The following is a 25,960-nucleotide window of genomic DNA, read 5'->3' as shown; positions in this document are numbered from 1 at the left end:
ATATTATTCTCACCGTATTTTTTCTTCATATCGTGTATTTTAAATCATTTTTTTCAAAAAATTAGGTTTTGGTTTCTTGAGAGCATATATTTCTTAATTCTTCTATTTATTTTTTTTCTTGTTTTAAATCTTTGTTTTATTTAATTATGGGACAACACATTTGATATCAATATTAGAAATACTAAAATTTATTGTAAAAAATAAAATTAGCATTGTTAATTTTTGCATCTTTGATTATTTTTGTTTGACTATTTCTATCTGTTGAATAATTGGTCGAAAATATTTGTGTATATCAATGTATTTTTATTATATTCATGAATTATAATGTAATTTAATTGATAAACATAGAGTAGATAGTGTTAAATAAACTAGCATAAAATTGAATGCAATGAATCTCGTTTTATCTACTAAGTTTTATCCAAAAAAACTTTGCAGAACATGAGATGCTATAATTAAAAATCCAATTTGAGCATTTTGATCATGTTCGACAACTTTCTTATATCATAACTCACTCGAAACTTATTTAATTATTAAGATCTTGAGAGAGGTTTGGGCTTAGTCCCCTCTCTTGTTATTCTTTTTTCATTCTAATAATATCTCTCTTTTTAAAAATCAAAAATAAAAAATCTATCCGTCTGTGTTTATGCTTTCAGTTTTTTCTTTGTTGGCCCCTCTCTTACGTGATCCTGGCTCCGCTTCTGTCTCATTTAATCTCATTTCATTCAAAATTTCCAACAAAGATTTGGTTGATAATTTGAAGTGGATTGATATCATTATGTCTTAGAATTTACTCAAGGATTCGGTCCGATGCTCTCTGTCAAGGGCAAAGCATGCTTTCATGGATTTGCGAAGGATGATTTTGATTTTGATTTTGACGAAAAAGCAAGCAGCAGTTATGATGTAATTTTTGTTTATTTAATTTAAACTTTGATTAGTAATTAAGCTATGCCTTTTTGTTTTCTGTTTATTATGACTGAGAATGTGGCAACATGATGGCCTATTTAATTATATTTGTTATTATATCTCTTAAGGACTCATAATCTTTTTTTCTCTTGATTTTCCATGATATTAGTATTCTAAATGTCATTTATTCCACTTATTTGTCACTCAATGAGATGAAACTCCTGAATTAATATGTGCCCGAACCTTTGAAAATTTCATGGAGCGTAGGTGCTGAGATCTGCCTGCAACAATTCACTTGAGATAATTCTTATTGACCTAGTAAAGAAAGACACAAGTTAAAAAAGTTTATATGTTTTACAATTCATTACTTGAATTATGGTACTTTGCTACTTAAATTTGTCTTTAAAAATCTCTTTGTTTTATGATTTGTTACTTGATTTGTGTTCATGGTTTTTGTTTTTGTTTTTTTTTTTTATAAATAATTTACAGTTTGGATAGACAAGTTAAAGGAAAAAAGATAAATGCGGTTTTTATGAAAAATTTTGGGTCAAGAAAGTGTAGTTGTGAAATCAGCACTAGCTCGAGCCGGCTGCTAATCTATGCTAAAGAAAGGGTTTCAGATTTATCAAGATATTAGTATAGATCTGTTTTTATGCAAGGAATTAGGATTTGATTTTGAATTTTAAGTCATTTGTAATATTAAAAATTGTATATTAAATTTTATTTTCAAATTTTGTGTAATTTATAATACTGAAAAATTGTATATTAATTTGTTTTTGTTGTATACTTGAAAAAAGACAAGAGTAGAAAAATGTTGTTCATTACATACTTAAAACGGATGTTAAAAGCCCTGTAGTTAAAAGTCTTGTCAAAACAACATTTTTTTTGCAAACGACAACAGTTTTTCACTTTGTCTTTGATGATCGCACTTTTAACAACATGACTTTTAACATCGGTTACAAACACAACTTTAACGACGGTTTTCTACCCTTGTATTTTAGTTTTTTTGTTGTATTGGGCCTTTAAATATCCCAAATTTTATAATTCTTTTTTTTTTTTGAGCAAGAAGCTAATATATTTAAATTTTCAACAAGTTTGATAATACAAAACTAGTGAGAAATAACAGAATAGCATTCGAGAATCTTAAATTATTTTTTCACAAAACAGCATTTACGGGCTAGTTTGTGAGCCACTTGGTTGGCTAATCTTGGACAATGTTGAATGATATTCCCCGGTATACTATAAGCATAGGTTGCGAATATCCGGCGGAGCTTATTCATAAACTCACATCACGTGGTCACCAATTGAAATATTGGGGTTGGGGCAGTGTACTTTTGGGCACTTACCAAAGAAGATTAAACAGATCCAGAATCAAATTTTCTGCTTGAATTCTCTGCACGTTTCTTCAGCAAACGAGAGGAAATTAGAAGGTTGGACAAGCAATTGGATCATTTATTGGAATTAGAAGAATCTTACTGGAAACAAAGATCTCGTGCTGATTGGCTAGCGGGAGGGGATCGTAACACAAAATATTTCCACCACAAGGCCTCTATACGTCACCATAATTATAAGTCGGTTAGGGTTCACGTTTGGGTCTCTCTAAAATATATCTCTATGACAATGGCGAAGCCAGGATTATCATTCTATCCGTACTAAAATTTTAGGCCCACCATTATTTTAATTTTTTGAATCGAATTACCCGGGCTAAAATCAAATTAAACAAAAATTAAACAAAATTAATATATAAAAATTTTCAAAAAAAATTTATGCCACCCGGACAATGCACTTAGCTCCGCCATTGCTCTATGAGAGTATGGTCTGTTAGGTTCTTGCTTCACCAACTTGTTAAAAGTGACAGTAAGGTGTAAATGGTTTAGTCTATGCTACAACATTCGGGCAGTGCCCGAATGGGTATCCACCGGCCACATTTTTTTGCATTTGAGATATTCATGTGAACATCTCAAATGCAAAAAAAAAAAAAAAAAGGGTCATTGGATGCAGCATATGAGCAGTGTCCATGTGCTACCATAGACTAAACCGGTGTAAATTATCTATTTTATCCTATCTATGACATCGTCGTCGGTGGTGCTTGCGGGTTCTTGCTCCGGTGAGAGTCCGGATATTCCAGAATCGCTGGACGTCATCCTTAATCAGTGGTCCTCCTTCAATCTGACTCCTTATGAAGATCTTTTGGTTTCAGCTAGTGCAGAGGTGGTGAATATTTGATTATTATTCCATGTAAATTAAGGGAGATCCATCAAAACCAAGATCCAGTAATCCAGTATAATTGATTGCATAACAGAATTCAACCACAGAGGAATGACATTTTGTTGGAAATGTGCCCATAAAACAGATATTTGTTATTAATTGTTAATTTTAAATAAAAGAATTATTTATTCTATTGTTTGATTGTTTTATGCCGTTTTGCTTAAAAACGGATATCTATATAAAATCCATAATATATTATAGTTGATGTGATTTTAGTATATAAAATTGTTATATACATGAGGATTAAAATCATAGATAATATATTTAAAATGTTCATGATTGATTAAAGTATGGATCTTTAATTGGTAATCATTAATGCGGTCTATTGATATTTTGAATATGAAAGTTTTATCCGAACTTTCAGCGTAGGGACACTAAGTAGAGGCATTTTATATTATTTGATTATATAGGACAAGGACCGGATGTGATTTTAGAGTCTTTATTTAAGTACCGTTATAAAGACTTTAATCAACATCATTAAGATGATCTTATGTAGATCAATCTCAATCCTGAGTAATCATAGACTCCTTGTTTGTGTTAATGTGTTTCTTGATTTGTTCGTTAAAATCTATTTTATTAATAGATTTAATACTTACATTTTGGTGACTCATAAATTCATTCAGTTGAAAATATGATTTACAGACATGGAATCCGTAATTTTTGAAAGGATGTTAAAATGGTTCCCTTGAGTATTGGTTCTAGCACTGAACAATTTGAGCGCTCTAATTCATAATTAGATTACGAATTAACTGTTCACTAGTAGATCAATGGTACTTAAGGTTTTAGATACAAACAGAGGGGTAAAACGGTAATTTCACCAAGCTCTAATTGTGAACCATGAACGAAGGATTAATTAACATGTAATGATTATATCGATGGACTATTCAAATATTTGGGTAAGCATGTTCCATACTTCTCAAGAGTGCAGTTCTGGGTTTTTTGTGGAGTAACCTTGGAACTAATAAATTAGATAATTAATTAAAGAGCTTTAATTAATTTTGTCTAAATTTATTGGAGTTTGAGATTATGGGTCCATGGTCCCCAAACCATCTTCACGCAATCACAATGGATACTCTTAAATAATTAACATGATTAATTATTAATTCTCACAAATTGATTAAATAATAAAACTGTTTATTATTTAATTAGGTTATATATTTTATATTTGTAATTTGATTACAAATAATATTTTTTGGAAAGAGAGATAATAATTATTTTAGATAATTTTGAGATGTTTTATAATTATTTGAATGTCAAATATTTTAAATATTAGAATTGGATATGGTTATCTAATTCTATAGAAATTCAAATAAGTTTGATTTTTTAATAGACATCAAATATTGGATATTTGACTATATTTAAAAAATCTAAATTTTGAATTAGTTTTGTTTCTAGATTTTCGAGAACCATAATTTTTGTTTTTTAAATTTGGTTACAAATTTGAAATTCAAAAGTTATGTAAATCTTAAATTAGTTGAGATTTTGATTTTGTTTTGATTTGATTTTTAATAATTAAGAATTGAAAAGATTTGATCGGTTCAATTTTTAATCTATAAAAATAGTTTTCTAACTTTCAAAAGGATCGATCAAAATTTTCTAGAAACACACATATGCACTTCTCATTCTCTCTTGTCAGATTAGAATTTTTGTGAAAAATTCTAGTTAATAATTTTGTGAGAAAAATTGAAAGAGTTAGCCCACACTATTGTCCGTTGGTTGATTTGAAGATTGATGAGGAAGACCGTGGAGCTGAAGGAATTCCAGAAGAGCCGATCACATACAAGTAAGGAATCATCCAGAGAACTTTTGGTAACGATTCCTATTCCATATAATAGAATCTTAATCAATAAATTTATTATAGTATTTTGCATGTTTAATTATAAGAGAACTTTTGAAGTTTTATAATTAAACTAGATCCTTTGTTCGATATATACAAAATTGTTTTGTCAGTGAAAAATTTTAAAAGTCGTTTAATCTTATTTTTCACATATTTCCATTGCGCATCGAATATAAAAAATCAACACATCTATCCAATCCACCTAAGTTTTTGAGACAAATGTACTATTTCATTAAAATCTCCCCCTAAGACCCAGGAAAGAGAATACATTGAATAGAGTCGACGAAGAAGTTCCAAGGAAATATGCCTCAGATTACGAATAGGATGTCCGTAAAATCCCGTGAAACGCCAAATCCTATCATCATGGGTTTAAAATGCTTAGGACGTATTAACCATGGATCATTAAAAACAGAAACATTCGAACCTTGTGCAATTCGCCATCGAATACCTTTCTTCAGTAGATCCCTTCCCCATATTAAACTCCCCCATATTGAGCCTTTTCTGTAAAACCCGGAACTTGGCTTACAAGTCTACACCATTTATGGAAGGATCTCTCAAATTATGCAAATTGTACTCTTACCTTTTCCAAGATCTGATGATCGGAATTTTTGTTCATGAAATCAACCTTTATTTGACAATCAAATTAAGGACTAAAAATCTGAAAATTTCTTTCCCTGATACATGAGATCAAGGCTGACTTTTATCCTATTTTAAGTGCAAGCAGCCGACTCCTTCGTTTCAATATTCATGCAAGCCAAAATTCTGTTCCCACAAAATTTTTTTTTATTTTCGAAGAGTGCATAATTTCTTATTGTGTCAGAAGATTCAGGCCACTTTTGCTCTTCGAATTTTGAGATTTCAAGGTAGGTCCACTTTCTTTAGTTTTTTTTAAAAAAGATTAAGCTAGCAATTAGATTTACTAATCTTCCCATGATTTCGAAGGTTGTGGCCTAGGAAATTGGAGGAATTAGTGCAAGAGATTGTCCAATAATCTACCGACCCTTGAGGAAGCCAATTTGGAATTTTTGAAAGTTTATCAATTTTGATTTTCGAGAAATGTCTTTGCAATTTTCGATTCAAGCTTTGTCTGTTGATTTTCGTACTTATCTAAACGGTAAGTGGGCTTATGTTTTAAAATATTATGTATGATTTAAAATTCGATCGTTCATGATAAATTTTGGAATTTTGCTATGTAATTCTTATTCATGATAAGATTTGTTAAGAGTATGTTTTGACACTGTTATGACTCAAATTATGAGTGGAAAGGAAATTTCCGAACCATGTTATGTTATGGCCCTGATGCGGTGGGTAAGAATAACCGTTCTATGACCTCACCCCTCAGAGAGATTACAATGAGAGAAATTTCAGTGTCTGACCAATTTATGCTATGTCATGTCAAGTATGTTATGATGATGTTCATGCTATGTTTTGTTGAGACATGATATGAAATGTTTACGTTTGGAATTATGGTATGAGTTTTTGAAATAAATATATATATGTATATATTTTGGTATGATCGATCGGCCCCCACTTGTTGAGTGTTTCCCTAAACACTCACCCCTTAATTTCCTCCTCAGATAGGAATAAAGATCGAGTTGATCAAGAAATCGAGAAAAGACATGTTTTGGAGATGGGATAAAGAGAGTTTTTGAGATTTTATAGTTATTATTCTGATTTTTAAGATGTAAGACGTTTCCGCAAAGTTTATTCCATTTTTGGGAATTTTTGAGTTGTACAGAATATTTATTATGGATTTTGTAACACCCGATATTTTAAATACGTAAATCCGCATGCATAATTAGGGTATTTAATTATTTAAAATTGTGATTTATAGGTTAAATAATTATGTGAATTATTTGTGCATGATTTAATTTATTTTTAAGCATTTAACCCATAATTAGTGATTTTTAGGATTTTTAGTATTTTAATTATTTTATCGCGTAGACGGGACCGTGGACGGACGAGATGACAATTTTCTATCCAATTTATTTCATGAGCCTTTTAAGAGCCCAAAAATATTATTTTGAGTTTTATTACCTCAAAAATTTTAGTATTTAATTTTATATAATTTTAGGAGTCCATTTTTATCCAAATTTAGCCATTTTAATGACTTTTAATTATTTTTAAAATTTCCTTAAATTGTAAATTTCGGGATTTTTATATTTTTAATTTAAGTTATCAGATTTTAACTTTTATTTGGAGTTTTAAAATTTTATATTTTATATTTAAAACTTTTAATTATTCATAATTACCTAAAACCTATTTTTATTAATTAAAAATCAAAACCTAATCTACCCAAACCCACCCCTCACCCGATCACTCACACACACAGCCGCCACCCTACTGTTCATCCTCCTCCTCAACCGAGCAGCCCCAAGAAAGAACATCATAGCCACATTTTTGAAGGTCCAAAGCTTGTCATCGTCGCCCCGTCGTCCCGGAATCGTCCCACGCGCCTGTTTCTCTTCAAACTTCGGTGCTAGGCATGTTTTTCTTCTGAATTTTCGTACCTATCAGTTATTATGGTGTGTGTATGATGTATGCATCTAAATCTTTAAAGATTTTTCAGAACACATCGGCTTTCATGGAGTCGAGCATTGTAGTGTGGTTTGAATGATTCATGTTCACGTTTTGATGCCATGGGTGCGTTCTAGCTGCTGGCCAGGGTCCTTAGGGTGTCCTAGGTGTGTCTGGACTCGAATGGCTCGAATGGCTTGAGCCAAACGAGCCCAGGGAACCAACTGCTGTAGATCGGCCAAGAGGAGTCGCAGAATAGGGTTCTGTGGGAAGGGGATCGGGTTCGGTCCTGTGGGGTGCTTGGGCCGGGGTCAGGGGCTAGGTTCGAACCGCCCAGACGTGGGCTACGTCTGGGCGGTGGGGCTCCGGCCAGGGGTGGCCGGAGCAGGGCGGCAGCAGCCCTAGAAGGGCTGCTGCTCGCGGCGGGCCGAGAGGAATGAGGGAGGGGCAGATTGGGTTCGGGCTAGGGTTTTCAGTTGGGTCCGGGTCGGGTTTGGTGGTCCGGGTCAAGTCAGCGGGTCATGGGTTAAGTTAGTTGGGTCCGGGTCCGGGTTAAGTTAGTTGGACTCGGGTATTTTTATTTTTGTGTTTTTAGTTTAATTAAGGGTTTAATGGGCCTAATTAAATCTCAAAATTTAATTGGGCTCCATTTAATTATTTTGGGTTGAACTTAATTATTTGGGCTTAATTAATTTAATTAAGTGAGCCCACTAATTTTTATGAGCTTTAGGGCCCATGAAAGTTATTGGGCCAGTCTTTGGGCTTTTGGGCCCATTGGGCCAGAATTGGTTGTTAATGAGCTTGAATTATTTAATTGGGCTTAGAATAATTTTATTGGGCTTAAGTATGTGAATGAGCCAGTCTCAGTGTTAATGGGCCAGATTTAAGTAATTGGACTTGAGTGTTAGGGCCAGCAGTCCAGTACAATCCATGAGAAATTGCATGTGTCCTGATTATATATTTAATTATTTTTATGCATTGAAGTTATTTTAATATGTATATGTTAGTATGAAATTAAATTAAATATATATGAAGGACACACATTTTATTTAAGTACATGCATTCATGAAATAATTTTTATGCATGATTTAATGTTTAAGGTTGAGCAAAAGAAAATAATTTTTATGTTGGAAGTTGAAGTAGTGTGACAATTTAAGGGAATTTGTCCCCATATGTGAACTATTGAAGGGCAGTTTACTGCCAATTTAAGAGGTGATTCGTCACCGCCACGTACGTTGGTTTCCACGCTGATCAGTATTTAATGTATGATTTAAGGTTACACTACGGATACAACCATGCGATGTTAGAAAATAATTTGCTCAACAATATTTATGTATTATGTTATTTAAGTTAATTTAAGTTATGATATGTTATGATATTTTTAAGCATGCTCATTCATGTATATGTTATGTATTAGTAGTAAATTGATTTAAATTATTTTAAACCCTTGTTATGTTAGCATGTTGGGCCTCTAGGCTCACTACACTGGTATGGTGCAGGTGAGTACGTAGAGGAGGATGTAGCTCCTACCGACGGCGAGGACATATGAGCGGACATGCAGTGACCCCGTAACCGTGATAGATATCTGAGTCACATTGCATGTTTTGAATATTTCAGCACGTTAAATATTTTTATTATTTTTCAGGGATTGTGGGTTGGAATATTTTATTTAAATATTTTCAGTGCATGCAAACTTTAATCATTTTATTTATGCAGTATTTTAATTCAATATTTGACTCAGATATTTATTTTATTAAAGAATGCATTTTTATTTAAGTTATTTATTTATTTATTTATTTATTTTAAATCTTTTTATTCTGTGCGTATATGTATGGGCATATATGTACATATTTTATTTAGTAAGTAATAAAAAAAATTTTTTCCGCATATTTATTTAATAATTAGAGAGTTAGGGTCGTTTCAGATTTTATCTATGAAATAGACTGGTTTTTGTTAAATTCTGTACTAAGAGCCTGGTGGTTTTCGAATTTTATTTGAAAGCAACGGTGATGTCACCCGACCCCAGGAGCGGGGCGTGACAGAAATGGTATCAGAGCAAAACCAGGTTCATGGTCTTGATGGGAAATTAGAATTTATGATCTTGATGGAAAGGAACCACTTGGGTGTAGTATTTATATTGCATATGCAATATAAAATTTGAAATTAATTTTGTTGGTGAATTCTTGGTTTAAGTTAGATTGATTTTTGGGACTAATACTTAGAGTACGTGATATATAGAATCATTTAAGTCATGATTTTGATATTTAAGTTTGACATTTGGACTTTATGATTTTTGGTATGTAAGTTTGAAAAATATTGGTGAAATAGTTTAGTATTATGTTATTAGACATTAAAACAAATCAAGTATCTAGGACGAAACTTCTCATAAGGAGGGAGGGATGTAAAACCCGGAACTTGGCTTACAAATCTACACCATTTATGGAAGGATCTCTCAAATTATGCAAATTGTACTCTTACCTTTTCCAAGATCTGATGATCGGAATTTTTGTTCATGAAATCAACCTTTATTTGGCAATCAAATTAAGGACTAAAAATCTGAAAATTTCTTTCCCTGATACGTGAGATCAAGGCTGACTTTTGTCCTATTTTAAGTGCAAGCAGCCGACTCCTTCGTTTCAATATTCATGCAAGCCAAAATTCTGTTCCCACAATTTTTTTTTTATTTTTGAAGAGTGCAAAATTTCTTATTGTGTCAGAAGATTCAGACCACTTTTGCTCTTCGAATTTTGAGATTTCAAGGTAGGTCCACTTTCTTTAGTTTTTTTTAAAAAAGATTAAGCTAGCAATTAGAGTTACTAATCTTCCCATGATTTCGAAGGTTGTGGCCTATGAACTTGGAGGAATTAGTGCAAGAGATTGTCCAATAATCTACCGACCCTTGAGGAAGCCAATTTGGATTTTTCGAAAGTTTATCAATTTTGATTTTCGAGAAATGTCTTTGGAATTTTCGATTCAAGCTTTGTCTGTTGATTTTCGTACTTATCTAAACGGTAAGTGGGCTTATGTTTTAAAATATTATGTATGATTTAAAATTCGATCGTTCATGATAAACTTTGGAATTTTGCTATGTAATTCTTATTCATGATAAGATTTGTTAAGAGTATGTTTTGACACTGTTATGACTCAAATTATGAGTGGAAAGGAAATTTCCGAACCCTGTTATGTTATGACCCTGATGCGGTGGGTAATAATAACCGTTCTATGACCTCACCCCTTAGAGAGATTACATATAGAGGACTGATCAGTTAGCCACGATTAATGAGATGAATTTCAGTGTCTGGCCAATTTATGCTATGTCATGTCAAGTATGTTATGATGATGTTGATGATATGTTTTGTTGAGACATGATATGAAATGTTTATGTTTGGAATTATGGTATGAGTTTTTGAAATAAATATATATATGTATATATTTTGGTATGATCGATCGGCCCCCACTTGCTGAGTGTTTCCCAAAACACTCACCCCTTACTTTCCTCCTCAGATAGGAATAAAGATCGAGTTGATCAAGAAATCGAGAAAAGACATGTTTTGGAGATGGGATAAAGAGAGTTTTTGAGATTTTATAGTTATTATTCTGATTTTTAAGATGTAGACGTTTCCGCAAAGTTTATTCCATTTTTGGGAATTTTTGAGTTGTACAAAATATTTATTATGGATTTTATCTATGAAATAAACTGGTTTTAGTTAAATTCTGTACTAAGAGCCTGGTGGTTTTCGAATTTTATTTGAAAGCAACGACGATGTCACCCGACCCCGGGAGCGGGGCATGACAGAAATGGTATCAGAGCAAAACCAGGTTCATGGTCTTGATGGAAAATTAGAATTTATAATTTATGATCTTGATGGAAAGGAACCACTTGGGTATAGTATTTATATTGCATATGCAATATAAAATTTGAAATTAATTTTGTTGGTGAATTCTTGGTTTAAGTTAGATTGATTTTTGGGACTAATACTTAGAGTACGTGATATATAGAATCATTTAAGTCATGATTTTGATATTTAAGTTTGACATTTGGACTTTATGATTTTTGGTATGTAAGTTTGAAAAATATTGGTGAAATAGTTTAGTCTTATGTTATTAGACATTAAAACAAATCAAGTTTCGAGGACGAAACTTCTCATAAGGAGGGAGGGATGTAAAACTCGGAACTTGGCTTACAAGTCTACACCATTTATGGAAGGATCTCTCAAATTATGCAAATTGTACTCTTACCTTTTCCAAGATCTGATGATCGGAATTTTTGTTCATGAAATCAACCTTTATTTGGCAATCAAATTAAGGACTAAAAATCTAAAAATTTCTTTCCCTGATACGTGAGATCAAGGCTGACTTTTATCCTATTTTAAGTGCAAGCAGCCGACTCCTTCGTTTCAATATTCATGCAAGCCAAAATTCTGTTCCCACAATTTTTTTTTTTTATTTTCGAAGAGTGCAGAATTTCTTATTGTGTTAGAAGATTCAGACCACTTTTGCTCTTCGAATTTTGAGATTTCAAGGTAGGTCCACTTTCTTTAGTTTTTTTTTAAAAAGATTAAGCTAGCAATTAGATTTACTAATCTTCCCATGATTTCGAAGGTTGTGGCCTAGGAAATTGGAGGAATTAGTGCAAGAGATTGTCCAATAATCTACCGACCCTTGAGGAAGCCAATTTGGAATTTTCGAAAGTTTATCAATTTTGATTTTCGAGAAATGTCTTTGGAATTTTCGATTCAAGCTTTATCTGTTGATTTTCGTACTTATCTAAACGGTAAGTGGGCTTATGTTTTAAAATATTATGTATGATTTAAAATTCGATCGTTCATGATAAACTTTGGAATTTTTCTATGTAATTCTTATTCATGATAAAATTTGTTAAGAGTATGTTTTGACACTGTTATGACTCAAATTATGAGTGGAAAGGAAATTTCCGAACCATGTTATGTTATGGCCCTGATGCGGTGGGTAATAATAATCGTTCTATGACCTCACCCCTTAGAGGGATTACATATAGGAGACTGATCAGTTAACTACGATTAATGAGAGGAATTTCAGTGTCTGACCAATTTATGCTATGGCATGTCAAGTATGTTATGATGATGTTCATGCTATGTTTTGTTGAGACATGATATGAAATGTTTATGTTTGGAATTATGGTATGAGTTTTTGAAATAAATATATATATGTATATATTTTGGTATGATCGATCGGCCCCCACTTGCTGAGTATTTCCCAAAATACTCACCCCTTACTTTCCTCCTCAGATAGGAATGAAGATCGAGTTGATCAAGAAATCGAGAAAAGACATGTTTTGGAGATGGGATAAAGAGAGTTTTTGAGATTTTATAGTTATTATTCTGATTTTTAAGATGTAAGACGTTTCCGCAAAGTTTATTCCATTTTTGGGAATTTTTGAGTTGTACAGAATATTTATTATGAATTTTATCTATGAAATAGACTGGTTTTAGTTAAATTCTGTACTAAGAGCCTGGTGGTTTTCGAATTTTATTTGAAAGTAATGACGATGTCACCCGACCCCGGGAGCGAGGCGTGACAGAAATGGTATCAGATCAAAACCAGGTTCATGGTCTTGATGAAAAATTAGAATTTAGAATTTATGATCTTGAAATACTATTCTGTTTTGTGCCTTGAATACTATTCTGTTTCGATCAACATATCAATATCAAAATTTTGAAACCCCTCGCCATGACCATGATTGCCCATCCAATCAAACAAGTCACCAAAACAGCCAGCCTCCTGGAAAATGAGTGATGATAGGCCATACATCAGTGATTTGATTTCCCACACTTTACAAGTCCAGAATGCATGGATAGTATCTTCTGGGTGAGAATTACATCTTGGACAGTAAACATCCACTTTCAAACCTCGTTCAACCAGATGAGATCGAACTGGTAATGCATTACAAATCATCCTCCAAGTATGAATCTTAATTTTATTTGGGATCTTAAGATTCCACATTTTGTTCAAGTTCCTCGAGTATCCACAAACCATGCCATTACTATCGGATTCCTCAACTTCCAGTGCAAGATGATAACCAGATTTAACCATATATTCACCCTTAGACTCATAAATATAATGCCAGATTATTATATCGTCCCCAGAGTTAAACCCAACTGGAATACGCTTCACTTCCTCCCTAGCTATCAACATCCCAAAGTACTGACTCAACTTTATTCGAATCCCATTCACCATCAACAGTCATGAGATCACGCACTTACAAATTATAATTTTTCATAACCAATATAATAATAATAATAATAATAATAATAATAAAAATTAATTTCTATGGTAAAAAATTTCCTAGTAAAATTAATACATGGAAAGCTGCAATTTTGGTCTGTATGTTTGTCACTTTGCGATTCCGATCATTTATATTTTCATACTTTAGTTTTAGTCCTGCATGTTTCAATTTTTTGAAATTTCAGTAATTTTTTTTGAAATTGCTTAATTGACACTATACATGCACATTAACTCCACATTAGCACTGCACCGGTGACACATCAGCGTCGTATCGAAAAAGGACTAAAGTTGCAAAAAACACAAATATTACGAACTAAAACTGAAATCTGAAAATATAGAGAACCAAAATCGCAAAGTGACAAATATAGGGAACAAAAAAAAACAATTTTCCCTTAATACATATCACTTCATAATCACAAATGTAAGATTCATTGTCGCATGCAAAAGAAAATCACAATAGGGATTTCGATTTTGAATCCAAAAGTATTGGCCGTGATAGTGGAGACTGCAAAGACAAGTTTGGTCTTGGTGGGAGTTGCAAGGATTCAATTTTTGCTTCCAACATCTCCATGACTCCATTGATTGATGGCCTATTCTTGGGATCAGTTTGAATACACAACAATCCAATTATTATCAGTTTTCTCTTTAAAGAGTTCCACTCATTTTCTTGCGAAACAGTATCGTCAAGGATACCTTCTCCAACCGTATTTTGTTCCAAACTCTTGAATATCCAATCCGAAAAAGACATTTCACTTGACCGTCCACCTTGAGAAACAATATTATTGTTTTGCCTCCCGACCACCATCTCCAAAACCATCATGCCATAGCTATAAACATCGGATTTGTGAGAGACTTCGCCAAAATTCCTGCAAAATACTTCGGGAGCAATGTATCCAGCTGTCCCTCTTGCGCCTTTCATCGACACAATACTTGATCTATTAGGGCACAACTTAGATAGGCCGAAATCCGCAATTTTTGGCTTCAAATCCTTATCGAGAAGAATGTTATGAGGCTTTATGTCGAAATGCAAAATCCGCGTGTTGCAGCCTTGATGCAAGTATTCTAGCCCTCGGGCAATCCCAACTGCAATTTCAAACAATTTTACCAATCCTAACGAAAGTTTTGGCGTTGAAGACGAGGTATCCGGAAGGAACTTCTCGAGTGAGCCATTTGGCATGAATTCGTAAATCAAAGCTCTTTTTGAACCCTCAAAGCAAAATCCCAGGAGAGCGACAACATTAACATGAGAGGTTCTACTGATGCTTGAAACTTCATTAATGAATTCTTCTCCATTTCCTTCTGATTCATTCAAGATTTTAACAGCCACGAGAAGCCCATCTTGTAGTTTTCCCTTATAAACGCTACCGTACCCTCCCTTGCCTAAATTCTCAGCGAATGAATTGGTCATTTTCTTGAGATGCGAGTATTTATATCTTTTCGGTGCAAGATTCCCATGATTTTTCAAGTAAAGTTCAATGTCCACTTGGTTTTCGCCATCTTCCTTTCCAAGGCCAAGTGATTTTAGCAATTTTTTCCTGAAGAAAATCAGTAGTATGAAAGATACTACGACTATCAGCGAAGCCACACTCACACCTGCATGCATGTAGTGAGGTGAGAGGATAAAAATTAAGTATAGATACAAAGTGATCAATGTGCAGATTTATTTATACGTTAAACTACAGGATTTATGTTAAAAATACATATTGCAGTAACTACATTATCTTAAATATTTCCATCAAACTTCAAAATACTTCTTTATGAAGAATTATATAATTTATTAAATTCTTTGACATAAAATGACGCATGATCAATTGATTTTTCACCGGAAAATGTATTTGTAATACACAAATATGCATGCATGCATGCACGTAATATATATTATTTTGATCGTTACTGTTTATAAGAAATTACGTACCAGTGACTAATACCAGCGGTGTTGAGCCCTTTTCTGCAATCAAATTCAACATATATATACTTAGTATGTCTTGTGGGCATAGAGAGAGAGACCAGTAGAAAATTTGGACATAGGATGCTATATATATATATATATGTACTTTAGCGAATATTAATTCACGTATAATATAATTGTTTGACAGCATATATATTCTACATGGGGAACATATGAGATTCATACATATTATATGATTTGACGAATGAAATTACACAATATATTCAACATCACAACCAATATAATATAAATTAGTTTAATTTGCACATGAAAAAATTACTTAAGCACCACGAGTCGAGCAAATTATTCCACATAAATCAATAAATCATTTATATATTTGATTTTTTTTTCAGTTTAGTTTGCCTAGGATCAAACACCCAAGAAGATAGAATAACAAGAGAAGATGTAAAATGAAGATGATGAAAAAATGTCTTCGGAAACAAGAGATACAAATTCTTGATATCAAAGAAAACACATTAATAGTGCAAAGTGAAGTTGATGATGAAAATATAATTTCATATCAGGAGAAAAAATAAGAGATAGAAAATATGAAAAAAAAAGAAGATAAATATCAAGTTATTAATATATAAATGAAAGATTTTTTTTTAATTTTTTCGGATTCATCTAATATCTTAGAGGATCTTAGAGAAATACAAAAGATGGTACAAAACTATGACACCTAGTTACATTACGTACCACAACAAATTAAAAAATTCTTAAAAATCAAGAAGAAATTCTTGAAACTTTAAAGGATATTCAAACGATAATACAATGCCTAGCTAGAAAAACTCGGCTTTAGTTAAATGATCATAGGACGGAGGTTACCACCATCATTAGGTAGAACCTTTACTACATCAAAAAGGAAAACAATTAAAGTAATACAAAAACCTCTAACTAATGAAAAATTGATCAATCTAATAGAAAAATGTCTTAAAAAAGAAAATTTGATGACAATTGACAACTATAGAAAGAATTGATCTTCAAATCTTCAAAACCTTGCAGAGAATCATTTGCAAATCTTAAGATTATTGATCTAAAAAAATGAACACAACAGGAGGTGAATCACCCTAGATTACAAGAATATTATCTCAAGAAAGTGTGGGAGTCCATAACACAAATATGGGAAATCAACGAAACGATTTTTGAGTTGGAGGAGACTCATACCGAGAGGGAACACGTGGAGTCAAGAAGAAATCAAATTCTCTTGAACCAAAAACCCTATAGGAAGACTGTTTTAGAATCAATACATCCTTAAAGAGTTATGTTTAACTTTGATGTACTGGATTAAAAAAAAAAAACAGAGAGAATCTCATATGACGATTCTATAATTTGTCCATTTCAGGTGTATCTGCAAATTTGGGAGAAATTAAAAACCAGATCAAGAATTAATCCGGCTACAAGCCGGGTTGATGTTGTAGGAAAGTATCCAAGAATGTGGATGAAACCCAATGCTCATCCTACGGATGTTAATCAGTTATGATATGATTTACGGGTTCTTGCCTCAGTCTATATCACCTCATCAGGTTTCCCAAAGATACCATTACTAATGGATTTATAGGAAGCTGTACATGAAACTTTGACAATAATGATTATTAATTTGTCCAAATGAGACATTCTGGAACTCTAATTGTTCGGTACAACACCAAAAGCTGAGAAACGCTCATACGAGGCTTTTTATTTCACCAACATTAGGAGGCCAAATATAAATGCTCGTAAATTATCAAGGATCCTCCAGTAGAAAAAAGTATCACTTGGCCAAACTTAGTGAAGACGGTATCTCTATCAGGGGCATGAGGAATATGGGGTTGTATCACAAAGATGGGCAAAGTAAAGTTTTCGTTCAGGTTCTATTAGAATTCAGTTAACCGATCTTTCTTGTTAAACACAGTGACACGAAAAACAACATGATACAATTGCAGAAGAGACATCCGAAAGAAAATAAATCTTCTGCGGAACAGTAAGCTGCCAAGGAGTAAATAAATTCACCGAAAATTCAGCAATATGACTCACATCGAAAAATGGATATATGGAGAAGATATGCCTAGACTGCCCGAACCAAAAGGATCCCGTTCGTAATAATATATATTTATGTATAACTAAAAATTTATAGGATTTTTCCTCCTCTCTTGTTAAATTCATTTACAAATTTAAGTTTATTATTATATGTAGTTATAAGAAACGTAACAAGGCTGTGCTAGGTATGTTGTTAGAGGAAGCTATGGCATGGACCATGGATTGTGATTGTATGGTTAGATTGCGAGGACCAGTCGCTTAAAATATAGTAGATACAAAACGACAGAGTTTTTCTCAAAATATATGAGACTTGATTTATTTTACGGAAACATGATTGAGCTAGATTTTGTTTTTTAAAAAAAGTAAATAAAAATAAGATAGACGGGAATTTGGACTTGGTCTACTAAGGATTAAAAATGAGGAACAAGTCAAACACCAAAACATTACGACGTACAAGGAGATAATCGATCGAACCTTTTCCGGCGCCCTGATCAGCAAGGGGCGGCGGCGCGCTAAAATTGGGTTCCGGCGAGGGTTCCAGATTAGCGTCTCCGGTTGTCCATCTCAGCTGGAAACCCCTTCTTAAAGTTAAATAAATATTATCATCTCCGAAATTGACCGGGGCAACGATATGTGTCTCACAATTTTCTACTGCCGCTGTCAAATGCGCGGGATTCGCACCATCATATATCGCCAGATTCCAGATCCGAGCATCATCTTGAACACCGCAAATAACTCTGTACGGCCATAAACCAGTGGTCGAATTTCTAAGACAGAGCGGGAACAGATGAAGGCTGGTGGTGTTGAAATAACGCAACTGGGGAGTAGGAAGCTGTGTGACGTTTGTGAGTTGTGGAAGACAAGTGGTGTTGTCGTTGAAAGTTAGAAGAGCTGCGTCGTACAAACGAACAATTGGGTCTGTGTCGGAAATGCTTTCGACCACGTACTCGTGATTATCGGGTGATGTTCGGAAAATGGGGAGGCCGAGATTAGTACAGTTGAGCTGGAATCCAGGGAGACCACAGCGAGATGGTTGCAGGGCTGGAATGTAAAATGGAAATCTTATGTTTGTTACGTTTCCGCAAGATGAGGGAGCACATGGCTGGGCCGACGCCGCCGATGCGAGGAGGATGAGAGACAGCACAGAGAGTTGTAGGAGCATTTCGAGATTCAAGAATCTCTTCGTATTGGGGATTGTTGCTTGGTAATTAATTAAACATATATGCAAGAAATGAAGAAATAATAATGGAATATTATTATTATATAAAAGAATAATTTCGGTCACACGTTATGTTTTAAAAACAGAAGAAAAAACCCTGTAATATAGTTTTTATATATATATAATCTTCTCTTGTTTTAGCCATAAAAAAATATTTTCTTATTTATCAAAATATAAACTCACGTTTATAAAATTTACGTAGTTATTGCGTTTTGATGATTATTTTTTTACGAAAACATTATTTTTTATATTTTTTAATTACAATTTATTTTTTTTTGTTTTTTTTTCGTTAAAAATCGGATTGAACGAGCATGTATATTTTTTAATTTACAATATATTTTCTTTTGTTTTTTTTGGTTAAAAAATCGGATTGAACGAATATGCAAGACGTGTATCGGAATATTAGTTAAATATAAAGTATTCAAGGCCTCTCTTCTTTGTGTGTGTGTGTGTGTGTATTTGACGAGTTTTAAAAAAATATTTTTGACAAATAAAGTTAAGGTTTATTGGTTTTGTTGGGTTAAAAAAAAAAGAAAAACTGCAAATTTGGTTATGTGTGTTTGTCACTTTGCGATTTTGGTCTTCTATGTTTTTCATATTTTAATTTTAGTCCTGCATGTTTTAATTTTTGGCAATTTCGGTCTTTTTTATTCGAAAATACTTACGTGAAAATATACACGTTAGCTCCACATCAGCACTGACTTGGTGCCACGTCAGCGCCACGTCGAAAAAGGGCTAAAATGCCAAAAAAAACATTTAGCAGACTAAAGCTAAAATCTGAAAATATAAAGGACTGAAATCGCAAAGTGACAAACATACAAGACCAAAAAAGTAATTTTCCCAAAAAAAATTGGTTTTGTTTTGAGCACGTATATCGATCGATTTTATGTTTTTATCTTTAGAAAAATAAAGTTTATTGGTAAGTGGACTTTGGATTAGGGATGACAACGGGACATGTTTGGGCAAACCCGGGATCTGCCCCGTCTCCCCGTGGATCCAACGGATCCAATTCGGGTTAGATCCGTTAGACCCGTCAAATTAAATATAATTTAAATTTTATTGAATAAAAAAATTTAAATAAGTTAAAAAATTAACAAACCATCATTAAATTTATTTTTCAAATTTATATTAATAATATTTAAGACAAAAAATATTCTTACAAATTAAAATATATAATTTTTTATTTAATTAATAATTAATAACAAAAGAAAAATATAATAATATATTTTTATATTAAAAATATCATAATATATTAAAATTATTTAAATCCAAAAATATTATAAACTCAAATTAGGAATAAAGTATTGATTATATAATATAAATAATATAATTATATATCGGAAAACGCAAAAAAATAAAAAAATAAAAAATAATAATTGTTGTGAAAAAATAAAAATTTATGGTAAAAAGTAAAAAATCAAAATATATCAAACTCTACACTTTATAATATTTTTCTCTCAACTCAATTGTATTTTTCATCACAAATAAAAACCTATTTATAGATCCACATTTGAGATTAGTCCAAAAATTAAAATATCATCTTCTACATCATCACACACTAATTTTCCACATTTTACAACTCAATATTCAACATTCAACATTCAACATTCAACTTTAAATAATAATAATAATAACATATTTTCAACACTCCCTCTTGTGATGATGATCGTGATATGATGATTGCATTCATTATGTGTTTTATACTGCCTCGTTAAAAACCTTACTAGGAAAAACCCAGTGGGATAAAAACCATAGCAAGAAAAAAAGAGTGCAGCCACGTAAACTCTCCCTCATGTTAACATGAGTGATTATTCACATATTCCGTAGATTGCGCATCCCAATGTTATATATATGATTTCTGAATATTGTCGTAGGAAGTGCCTTTGTGAAGAGATCTGATGAGTTCTCACTTGATTGAATGTAACAGATATCAATATCTTTGTTCTTCTCAAATTTTTGAGTGTAGGCAAAGAACTTTGGGGGGATATGCTTGGTTCTGTTACTTTTGATGTATCCTTCTTTCATTTGAGCAATACATGCAGCATAATCTGCATACAGCGTCACAGTCTTCTTGTCTACTGATAATCCACAAGAAGTTTGGATATGTTGTGTCATTGATTTTAGCCAAACACATTCACGACTTGCTTCATGTAGCGCAATAATCTCGGCGTGATTTGATGAAGTTGTTACGAGTGTTTGTTTCTGTGAACGCCAATAAATTGCAGTGCCTCCACGAGTAAATACATATCCGGTTTGGGAACGTGACTTATGTGGATCAGATAAATATCCAGCATCAGCATAACCAATGATACTTTGATTTGTGTCTTTTGAGTACAAAAGTCCCAAATCTGTCGTTTCTCGTAGATAACGGAATATATGTTTAATTACATTCCAATGCCTCTTTGTTGGATATGAGCTGAATCTTGCCAATAAATTTACAGCAAAAAATATATCAGGTCTAGTACAATTTGCAAGATACATAAGGGCACCAATGGCACTTAGATATGGTACTTCTGGACCAAGAATAACTTCATCACTTTCACATGGACGGAATGAATCATTTTCTATGTTTAATGATCTTACAACCATTGGAGTACCTAATGGATTTGATTTATTCATATTAAAACGTTTAAGGATCTTTCTATATAATTTGTCTGGTGAACAAAAATTTCACATTCTTTTTGTTCGATTTGCAAACCCAGACAATACTTGGTTTTTCTAAGATCCTTCATTTCGAATTCTTCTTTCAAGTACATCATAACTTTTTGAATTTCTTTATTCGTTCCAATGATGTTTAAATCATCAACATATACAGCAATAATTACACATCCGGATGTTGTTTTTTTGATGAAAACACAAGGGCATATTGGATAATTTACATATCCCTTTTTCATCAAGTGCTCACTTAGCCGATTATACCACATTCGGCCGGATTGCTTCAACCCATATAATGATCTTTGCAATTTTACAGAATAAAATTTTCTGGGTTTTGAACTTTGTGCTTCAAGCATCTTAAATCCTTCAGGGATTTTATGTATATATCACTATCAAGTGATCCGTATAAGTAAGCTGTAACACATCCATAAGACACATTTCCAAATTTTCAGATACTGCCAAACTAATCAAATATCGAAACGTAATTGCATCCATAACAGGAGAATACGTTTCTTCATAATCAATTCCAGGCCTTTGAGAAAAACCTTGTGCAACAAGTTTAGCTTTATATCTGACTATTTCATTTTTCTCATTTCGCTTTCGAATAAAAACCATTTGTATCCAACAGGTTTTACACCTTTAGGTGTGAGGACTATAGGTCCAAAAACATTACGTTTATTTAGCGAATCCAATTCAACCTGGATGACATCTTTTCATTTGGCCCAATCATGACAAGTTTTACATTCACCAAAAAATTTTGGTTCATGATCCTCATTTTCATTTATGATGTCACAAACCACATTATAAGAAAATATCTCATCAATATCTTCTATATCTTTTCGGTTCCATATTTTTCCAGTGTTAATATAATTGATAGATATTTCACGATTCTCGTCAGTTTGTGGTTCTGACATAACATTTTCATCATCAGGTGTTTCTTCTGAAACACCATTTTCTATTTTATGATCATCGTGTTTCTCTATGCCTTTTCTTTTCCGAGGATTTTTGTCCTTGAAACCGACTGGTCTTCCACGCTTCAAGCGCTTTATGACATCATGAGTGTCTTCAATTTGTTTCTTTGGAATTTCAATTCGAGCAGGGGCATTTATAGCATGTATATATGATTTTGTTACCCCTTTTGTGTCTTCAAATGCATCTGGCATTTGATTTGCAATTCTTTGCAAGTGCACAATTTGTTGTATATCTTTCTCACATTGTTTAGTCCTTGGATCCAAATGTAACAATGATGGTACATACCATGTGATTTATTTTTCGATGTGTTTCTTTTCTCCCCCTAACATTGGGAAAATTTCTTCATTAAAATGAGAATCAGCAAAGCGTGCTGTAAACACATCGCCTGTCTGAGGCTCAAGATATCGAATGATTGATGGGCTATCATAACCGAAATAAATACCGATTTTTCTTTGAGGACCCATTTTTTATCGTTGAGGTGGTGCAATAGGCACATACATCATACATCCAAAAATTCTCAGATGAGAAATATTTGGTTCTTTACCAAATGCAAGCTGCAATGGGGAGAATTTATGATATGCATTTGGTCTGATGCGAATTAATGTCGCAGCATGTAAAATTGCATGTCCCCATATAGAAATAGAGAGTTTTGTTCTCATAATCATTGGTCTAGCAATCAGTTGTAGACGTTTAATTAATGATTCAGCTAATCCATTCTGTATATGAACATGAGCAACAGGATGCTCAACAGTAATTCCCATTGACATACAATAGTCATTGAAAGTTTGGGAAGTAAATTCTCCAGCATTATCAAGTCTTATTTTCTTGATTGTATAATCGGGAAATTGATTCCGCAATTTTATTATTTGAGCCAGCAAATTCCACATTCCGAGTTGACAATAAGCATACATGTGACCATCTGCTAGAGGCATCGATCAATACCATAAAATATCGAAATGGTCCACATGGTGGATGAATTGGCCCACAAATATCACCCTGAATGCGTTCAAGAAATATGGGTGATTCTGTTTGGATTTTAGCTAGCGATGGTCTTATAATAAGTTTTCCAAGAGAACATGCTTTACATTGAAACTTATTATTCTGAAAGATCTTCTGGTCTTTCAATGGATGACCATGCGTATTTTCAATAATTCTTCGTATCATTATTGAACCAGGATGTCCCAATCGATCATGCCAATTGGATAATATTGAAGAACTATTAACCACCATATTTGAATCGATTGGACTTATATGTGTGTAATGCAATCCAGTAGGAAGCATTGATTATTTTTCAACCACATATTTTTTTCCTGATTTATATGTGGTAAAACACATATATTTCTGATTTCCATCAGTTATCGTCTCAGTATCATACCCATGAGAATATATGTCATTAAAACTCAACAAATTTTTTTTTTTGACTCTGGTGAATATAAAGCATCATTTATCAAAAATTTTGTACCATTAGGTAACAAAAAATGTGCTTTTCCACAACCTTCAATCAAGTCTACAGGACCTGATATTGTATTTACTATTGTTTTTGTTGGTTTTAATTCCAAAAAATATCTTTTATCTCGGAGAATAGTGTGCGTTGTACCACTATCGGGTATGCAAACTTCCATGGGATGATTTCCTTGTTTATATTTGCTCATAGCATTTTTCATATTTAACTTCAAAAAAAATATGCAATAAGAAAAATCAAAGACAATATATATATATATGCAAAATATAACATGTTTCATAAGAATATTTGAAAATATAACATGTTACATTCTAGTCCCACCAATATATTAATCAATGTTCTCGAAATCATTTGAAAAATCGGCAGCATTGAAATAAGTTGAACCACTTAAATGATTACTGTTTTAAAAAAAATTGGTCTCTTTTCCTTTCTCCTTTGTCGATTCTTTATAGAGCTTACATAGGTGCTCAGGGGTTCGACAAATATGTGACCAATGTCCTGGAGTGCCACATCTATAACAAACACTCTCAGTTCTTTTTGAGTGATTTTTATTTTCACTCGTATTTTCATGCTGCCTTTTTGGTGGGTGGTTCGTGACATTCTTTTGAGATGAGTTATTGAAGTAACTATCTCGATTATTTTCATATCCACGGCCGCGACCACGATCGCGATCATTTTTACGTCCACGTCCACGTCCTCGACCTTGTCCACGACCAAAATCTGTTCTATGCCTTTGATTTTTGTTTTCATTTTTAATTACGACATTTGCTTCTGGAAATGCCGTTGATCCAGTGGGTCGGGATTGATGATTTCTTACTAACAATTCGTTGTTCTTTTCCGCCACAAGAAGACATGCGATTAGTTCAGAATATCTCAAAAATCCACGCACTCTATACTGTTGTTGTAGAGTTATATTTGATGCGTGGAATGTGGAAAATGTTTTTTCAAGCATTTCCATTTCAGTAAAACATGCCCACAAAATTTCAATTGCGAGACTATTCGATACATCGCATAATTGTAATCACTAACTTTTTTAAAGTCTTGGAATCTCAACGTATTACATTCATCACGGGCGATCGGGAGTGTAACTTTCGTTATATGCTCAAATCTTTCTTTCAGCCCTTTCCATAAAATCATTGGGTCTTTTTCTGTGAGATACTCACATTTCAATCCTTCATCAAGATGTCTACGTAAGAAAATCATAGACTTTTCTTTTTCTTGTGAGGATGATATATTATTTTCTTTAATGGTATCACTTAGACCCAATGACTCAAGATGCATCTCTACATCGAGAGTCCATGACATATAATTTTTTTCAGTGATATCGAGCGCAACGAATTCAATCTTTGCCAAATTTGACATGGTGGTACTAGAAAAATAACAATGCATTTTATTAGTTAATTTTCATTAATATGATAATACAAAATAATGGAAGAACGAAGATTACAAGTGCGTATACAAATAGAGAAAAAGTACGTGGTGGAAAATCGTTGGTGAGTACAAGACTCATGAGCATGATAATCATAATCGTTGTGAAAAATATCCTTAGAAATGCCATCATCTTCATCTTCGAAAAAACCGAGGAGAAAATATTTTGAGAAAAAGAGTGAATTTTGATGTGATTGAAAATGAGTTTGAGCGAACATATTTATAGGCTAAAAACTAGCCGTTTTGTTACCGTTTGTGACCGTTGGGGGTAAGAAAAAAAATGATTGTGTTGAATAAAAATTTGTGATAATCATGCGATGCATATAATGATAATCATAATTAAATAATTATGTCTATCATATCACTTTATTATAAGGTCGGTGCCGTAGACATCATTTTATATAATATTGTGAAATTATACAAATATAATTAGTATAAAGTCAGGTATAGTATATCATATCACATTATTATAAG

General features: G+C 32.8%; 1 protein-coding gene across 1 annotated transcript; it reads right to left on the bottom strand.

The window, feature by feature from the left end:
• Positions 1-14,124: 14,124 nt before the first annotated feature.
• On the bottom strand, positions 14,125-19,051 carry LOC140872444 (PR5-like receptor kinase). Its single transcript, XM_073275269.1, has 3 exons — positions 18,225-19,051; positions 15,705-15,737; positions 14,125-15,382 (listed from the first exon to the last, which is right to left on the bottom strand). The coding sequence occupies exons 1-3, from the start codon at positions 18,910-18,912 to the stop codon at positions 14,241-14,243; spliced, it is 1,863 nt and encodes a 620-aa protein (XP_073131370.1). The 5' UTR covers positions 18,913-19,051; the 3' UTR covers positions 14,125-14,240.
• Positions 19,052-25,960: the final 6,909 nt, after the last annotated feature.

Source organism: Henckelia pumila, unplaced genomic scaffold (genome assembly GCF_033568475.1).
Source record: "Henckelia pumila isolate YLH828 unplaced genomic scaffold, ASM3356847v2 CTG_466, whole genome shotgun sequence".
NCBI lineage: Eukaryota > Viridiplantae > Streptophyta > Magnoliopsida > Lamiales > Gesneriaceae > Henckelia > Henckelia pumila.
This window is presented reverse-complemented; position numbering and strand designations above follow the sequence as displayed.